This window comes from Humulus lupulus, chromosome 1, assembly GCF_963169125.1.
Source record: "Humulus lupulus chromosome 1, drHumLupu1.1, whole genome shotgun sequence".
NCBI classification, from domain to species: domain Eukaryota; kingdom Viridiplantae; phylum Streptophyta; class Magnoliopsida; order Rosales; family Cannabaceae; genus Humulus; species Humulus lupulus.
Window position 1 is genome coordinate 243,726,712 of NC_084793.1, and position 7,086 is coordinate 243,733,797.

Genomic DNA, 7,086 nt, shown 5'->3' on the forward strand with positions numbered 1-7,086 from the left:
ACTGAAACAGTTGCTTCTCTCCCGCTGCGGTCATGCCCATGTTCAGTTTCTTCATTGCCCAGTAGGCCCGGTGCTCCAGCTCAACTGGAAGTGACACGCTTTACCGAAAACCAATGGGAGTTTTGAAAGCTGTCCTATATGCCCATAGTGCATCATCAAGTCTTTTGGACTAGTCTTTCCTCGAGCTTTGCACTATTTTCTCCAAAATACTCTTCACTTCCCTATTCGAGATTTCTGCTTGGCCATTGCTTTGAGGGCGATAAGCAAAGTAGTTCGATGTCACCCACCGTATAGAGACAACAATTCATCATATTGATTATTACAGAAATGGCTCCCTTCATCACTAACTATAGCTCTAGGAGTTCCAAACCGAGTAAAAATAAAATTCTGAAGGAATTTGTGAACCGTTTTACTGTCGTTAGCTGGTGTTTCTACTGCTTCAACCCACTTTGATACATAATCATCAGCAAGCAATATATAAAGATTGTTGTATGATGACTGAAAAGGCCCCATAAAGTCAATTCCCCAAACATCGAATAATTCCACTTCCAAAATTCCTGTCTAAGGCATCTCGTTCCTCTTTGAGATGTTACCGGTGCATTGGCAATGATCACATGCCTTGACGAAGTTATGAGCATCTTTAAAAAGACTAGGCCAGAAGAATCCCAATTAGAGTACCTTGGCTGCTGTTCTATTGCCCCGAAAATTCCCTCCACATTGCAGCGTGTGGCAATGAGAAAATATGGAATACATTTCTTCTTCAGGTACACAATGTCAAATGATTTGATCGGCAAAATGCTTGTAGAGGATCGATTCTTCCCAATAATAGTGTTTTACTTCAGAATAAAACTTTTTGAGCTGCTGTCTAGACATCTCTGAAGGAACTATGTTAGCTGCCAAGAAATTCACATAATCAGTATACCATGGGACAATCACCTCTCCTCTGATTGCAAATAATTGCTCATCGGGGAAGCTATCATTTATCTGCACTTCTTTCATACTCAGTGTCTCTGCAACCTCCAACCTCGATAAGTGGTCTGCTACCAAATTCTCTGTTCCTTTCTTATCTCTTATCTCTTATCTCCATATCAAACTCCTGCAATAACAATATCCACTGAAGCAATCAAGGCTCGACATCTTTCTTTGTCATGAAGTACTTTATTGCTGAATGATCAGTGTACACTATGTCCTTATTTCCAACGAGATAGGGGTGAAACTTATCAAAGGTAAACACTATTGCAAGCAGTTCCTTTTCTGTGGTGGCACAGTTTAACTGAGTGTCATTCAACGTTCTGCTTGCATAATAAATAGTATGAAAGGCTCTATCAACTCTTTGACCCAAGACTGCCCCAACTGCACAGTCACTAGCATCATACATCAATTCGAATGGAAGGTCCCATTTTGGTGTAGCAACTATTGGTGCAGAAATTAGCTTATCTTTTAACGTTTGGAAAGCTTTTAAACAATCTCCATTAAAATCAAATTGCACACCCTTCATTAACACGGTCAAAAGAGGCTTTGAAATTTTTGAAAAATCCTTGATAAATCTTCTGTAAAATCCAGCATGCCAAAGGAAACTTCTTACCCCTTTCACTGACACTAGTGGTGGAAGATTTTCTATTATTGACATTTTGGCTCGATCCACCTCAATACCTTTACTAGAAATTCTGTGCCCAAGTACTATGCCCTCTTTTACCATAAAATGGCATTTTCCCCAATTTAACACCGGATTTTCTTTTTCACATCAGTTCAATACATTCTCCAAGTTACCCAAACACACATCAAACGAAGAGCCAAAAATAGAAAAATCATCCACGAAAATCTTAATGCTTCTTTCCACCATATCCAAAAAGATAGCCATCATGCACCATTGGAATGTTGCTAGTGCATTACATAGTTCGAATGACATTCTCCTGAAAGCAAACGTGCCATAGGGACATTTAAATGTTGTTTTCTCTGGGTCCTCTAGTGCGATGACAATTTGATGATACCCCGAGTAACCATCTAAGAAGTAATAATACTCATTACTAGCCAACCTATCCAACATCTGATCAACAAAGGGAAGTGGGAAGTGATCTTTTCGTGTCGCCTTATTTAACATGCGATAGTCAATGCAAATGCGCCATCTAGTCACAGTTTGAGTTGGGATTACCTCGTTATTTTCATTCTTGACTACTGTTATTCCTCCCTTCTTTGGAACACCTGCATTGGACTCACCCAAGCACTATCAAATTTTGGGTAGATCACCCCGACGTCCAACCATTTAAGGATCTTCTCAAGTACAACCTCCTTCATAGCTGGATTGAGTCTTCTCTGAGCCTCTATAGATGGCTTGCTATCTTCCTCCAATAAGATTCTATGCATTACCGTTGAAGGACTTATTCCTCTAATATCAGCCAATGTCCACCCAATGGCCAATTTATGAGCCTGTAAAACCCTCAACAATTTCTCCAGTTCAGTTTTTAAGCGTCAGCTGAAACAATTACCGGTAAAGTCTCCTTCTCACCCAAGTACGTATAACACAAATGATTCGGAAGAGACTTTAATTCTAATTGCGATGGCTACTGAATAGATGTTAATGGTCATTCGGGTCCCTTTGCCAACTCTTCAAATTTCTTCTTGTACGGGTGGTAAGAGTTAATCCACTTTACACATTCTCTCATCTCGACATCATCATCATCTTCCTCACCACCTGTCAACACCGCCTCTAAGGCATCACTACTCACCCTTCTTCATTTATCTATCACATCCACACTGTAGCAACTGTCACTGGCCATCAAATATGCCATTGCCTTGAAGACACTAAATACCACCTCGTCCCCCTAAACTCTGAGTTTAAGCTCTCCTTTTTGAACATCAATGAGAGCTTGTCCTGTTGCTAGAAAATTTCATCCAAGAATAATTGGGACATTTGCATCTTCCTCCATGTCCAACACAATAAAGTCAGCTGGAAAAATGAATTTATCGACCTTCACTAGGACATCTTCAATTATCCCCCTCGGATAGGCCACCGATCGATCTGCCAACTGTAGTGTAATAGTGGTTGGCTTTGCCTCACCCAAACCAAGTCTTTTGAATACTGATAAAGGCATGAGATTTATGCTAGCTCCCAAATCACATAGTGCATGTTTACACTCAAAGTTACCAATTGTGCATGGGATTGTGAAACTTCCAGGTTCCCTCAACTTCTGTGGAAGCTTCCTTTGCAGAATAGCATTGAACTCTTTGGTCCATGCCACAGTTTTGTAATCCTCCATATTTCTCTTCTTTGATAAGATATCTTTCATAAATTTAATGTAACTGGGCATCTATTCGAGCGCTTCTGCAAAGGGGATGTTGATATGCAGCCTCTTAAATACCTCTAAGAACTTTGCAAATTGATTGTCAAGAAAGCTCTTTTGGAGTCTCTGTGGATATGGAGCCTTTATGTGGTGATCTATAGACACTGGAGGTACCACTTCTTTTGCTAGAAGATTCTCAGTAACCTTCTCTTCGCTAGTCTTCTTGTCCTCAATAGTAGGTGCCTGTTGATCCTGCTTCTGCTCAACTTTCTTCTCCATACTTGGTCCCTCATACATGGTTCTGCTCCTCAAGGTAATAGCATGGCACTGTTCATTAAGATTTCCCTTCAGATTTACTTCAGTAGTGCTTGGCAAATGCCCTTGAGCTCGGTTTGCCATTAACGTGACCAACTGTCCAATCTTAGTTTCCAAGCTCCAAATTGATGACCTCGTTTCTGTCATAAATTGAGTTAACTCATTAGCCTGACCAACTTGTTTTGCTTACATCGATTGCTGTGTGGATCTTACTGGTTGCTGCTGATAAAACCCAAGAGGAGGTCGTGGATACTGCGGTTGATTTTGTTGAAATTGTTGCTGACTACCCTGACCACTTATCCAAGAAAAAATTGGGTGATTCCGCCACCCAGGATTGTAACTCATGGAATATAGGTTGTTGGAGGGCCTTGGGAAGTTCCTTATTGCTTGCACTTGCTCCATAGGAATGTTAATAAAATCCCTCATTGTGCATTGTTCAAATAAATAAGGTACTCCACATAACTCACACATGACTTGCATCTGCATAACTTGAGCTTGAATATTATTTTGCTGTAACTGTTTTGTCAATGTTGCCACTTGAGCTGACAACATCGAAGCATCCAATTCATGCATTCCAGCCTCCTTCTTAGTGGTTTCTCTTTCTGATGGTCACTTATAGCTATTCATAGCCATTTCTTCCAACATATCATAAACCTCATTAGCGCTCTTACTCATGAACGCTCCTCCATATGTTGCATTAATGATTGTGTGAGTAGTACCGCACAAACCATTATAAAAAAGTATGGACTAACATCCATTTTTCAATTCCATGGCGGGGACATTTTCTTAACAACTCATTAAACCTTTCCCACGCATCATACAATGACTCACCATCTCTTTGGTGAAAATTGTTGATTTCACCTCTATACCTTGCATAATGATGGTGGGAAAAATTTGGCCAAAAAATTCTGAGTGAGATCCTCCCATGTTGTGATAGAATTGGCTTCCAAGGAAATAAGCCAATTCTTTGCTCGGTCCCTTAGTGAAAATGGGAATAGTCTCAACCTCATTGCATCATTTTTCACTCTGCTCATCTTAAATGTGGCGCATAGCTCTAAGAAATTCACCAAATGTACGTTTGGATCTTCCATTGGCAATCCTCTAAACTAAACCGATGCTTGTACCATTTTCAGAATGGCGGGTTTGATCTCAAAGTTATTGGCTTCAACTGCTGGAGGTCCAAGACATGGCTGTGCCCTGTGACAGTAGGTAGCACGTAATCTCTCAAACTTCTTTGTGCTGGTTGCTGAACTGGTGCCTCTTGTTTCGCAACTCCCGCAACACCAATATTACCAGCTTGATTCTAAGCCATCCTTTCTACCCGTTTCTATTTTTGATTTCTTCTCCAAGTTTTCTCAATTTCAGGATCAACAAGCACCCTTGATTCTGATCATTGTCATTGTATAAACTACTTGAACACTTGAAATCACAAATTGCGAAAAACCAAAATTAGAACGGTATAGAAGAATAACAACCAAATTAGAAAAAGAACTAATTTCTTGATATTAGTAAAAATAGTCCCTGGCAACGATGCCAAAAACTTGTTGTGTAAAATCGATACACAAGTGAACGTAATCATAACAAGTAATAAAGAGTAAGTGAGATCTTTCCCATGAGGATTATATATTAAGTACCAAGACTTAACTCTTATTTCTATTTCACTAACGATAATTGAGTCACAAGAATTAACTAAAAATATAAAACAAAAACCTGAAATAAACTTCAAGAACTAAAAATAAACAACGTTAAGAAAATTCAATGGATTAAGAACTATGGAAATCCATTTCATCAACCATCCCCTTTAATTCTCATTAACACAAATATTACTATTCAATTCTCACTTGTGATAGCAAGTCAACAATAATAACTTATATTCGTACTAGGATATATAAGTCTCAATCCATTGCAAATTTTCTACATCTCTGTGATAAATACACATAAGATAGGCATTAAGATTAACAGCCCTAAAACTACACAGACCACACAGGTACTCTCGTCCTAATATGAAATCTATGCTCATTCAATTCTCACTTCTCAGATTTTGAATCAAAATCATATATTTCATATCAATGGTGATCAATCATTCACAAGCATTAGATTCAAATTGAATAAATCACAAGATAAAATCGAAATCATAAAATTGCATTAATTTAAAATAAAAGTTTGGTAGAATCCATCAACACCCTAGAAAAAGAGTTTAGTTCATAACAGAATTCGTAATAACCATAGAAGAATTAACAAGCATCCATAATACAGAAATTAAAAGTAGAAAAGAAGAAAAAAACTATGATGAGTTCTTTGATTCCACTTGCAATCCTCCACAATGTGCTTCTATCTGTCTCCTAGGGTTAATCTCTTTTTAAAAACACCATTAAGAAAGTGTTTATAGTGCCTAATTAATTATGTGCGAAAGGACAAAATTGCCCTTGAAAAATGCCCTAAACATTAATTCCGTACGGACTGGCGCCCCAACGCTGGTGTGTAGAGCCGCGACTCTAATGTGCTTCACATTCTAGATTTCGTATCTAGAGTATGTAGCGCTGCAACTCTGTCTGGTAGAGCCGCAACTGTAATTCTGGCTGACTTTTGTTTTCTTCTCTGTAACCCTTAGGGTTGCGACTCTACACCATAAAGCTGCGACTCTAATTCCAAGTTTTCACCAAATCATCAATTTGACCCCCGGTTTTGCCCAATTTCCATTCCTTAGCCTGTTTAACATCGTTTCTTCAAGAATTAAGTGCTTTTCCTCCAATTTTAAGCTATTTCCTTAATAACCACACTTAATTCTGAAAACATAATAAACACTTGCATAATATCGCACAAAACCAAATAAAAGACTAAAATTGCATCTTAAAACACGCCATAAAAACATATCAAAACTAATCCTAACACCCTCAAAATTTAAGAGATGACGTGGCGAATGAGAAAGTGGCACGTGGCATCACAAGTCATGGAAAAACGACAAAGTATTGAAAAAAGACCGATGAGCAAAAAAGGATTGGTCCAGGACCTATAAGGTAGTCAACCGGGCCTAAATCCCCTAGGGGTGGTCGGCCTGGCATGCTCAAGCACTGCATGGCGTGGTCGGCCCACCCTATTCTTTATAGGGTGGTCGGCCTAAACTCCCAAATATACACTTTGTTGGATAAAGTTCACGCTCATTCAAGCTGAGTTCAGCAGGCCTAGCACCAAGAAGATTAGCAGGCTTAGCACCAAGAGGGTCATCAGGCCTAGCACCCATGCTCTAAAGGGTCATCGGGCCTAGTACCTAAGTTTCATAGACCAACCAAGACTTGACGTTTTCCCAAAGGTTTCAATCGTGCATCGTCAACCACGTTATGGAGAAAAAACGAGAAGACCCACAATCTCATAATCATGGGGAGGTGGACACGTATCTCCACTCACAATGATCGTTTGCCAAACCACGATCCCCAGTCTTGTTGATCATGTAACAGCCCTTGGGTACTATAAATAAAGGAACCAGTGCTTC

The 7,086-nt window shown here is 39.4% G+C and overlaps 2 protein-coding genes and 1 non-coding gene across 3 annotated transcripts; 1 reads left to right on the forward strand and 2 right to left on the reverse strand.

Annotated features, from left to right (window-relative positions):
- Positions 1-279: 279 nt before the first annotated feature.
- LOC133831878 (uncharacterized) lies at positions 280-2,364 on the reverse strand. Its single transcript, XM_062262287.1, has 5 exons — positions 2,218-2,364; positions 1,158-1,492; positions 937-1,069; positions 594-815; positions 280-498 (listed from the first exon to the last, which is right to left on the reverse strand). Exons 1-5 carry the CDS (start codon positions 2,362-2,364, stop codon positions 280-282), a joined length of 1,056 nt encoding a protein of 351 aa, XP_062118271.1.
- Positions 2,365-2,888: 524 nt separating this feature from the next.
- On the reverse strand, positions 2,889-3,257 carry LOC133831886 (uncharacterized). Its single transcript, XM_062262292.1, has one exon. The coding sequence runs from the start codon at positions 3,255-3,257 to the stop codon at positions 2,889-2,891; it is 369 nt and encodes a 122-aa protein (XP_062118276.1).
- Positions 3,258-4,360: 1,103 nt separating this feature from the next.
- LOC133813301 (small nucleolar RNA R71) lies at positions 4,361-4,467 on the forward strand. The gene has a single exon (XR_009884328.1). It is a non-coding gene; the product is annotated as a small nucleolar RNA R71 (small nucleolar RNA).
- The last annotated feature ends 2,619 nt before the right edge of the window (positions 4,468-7,086 follow it).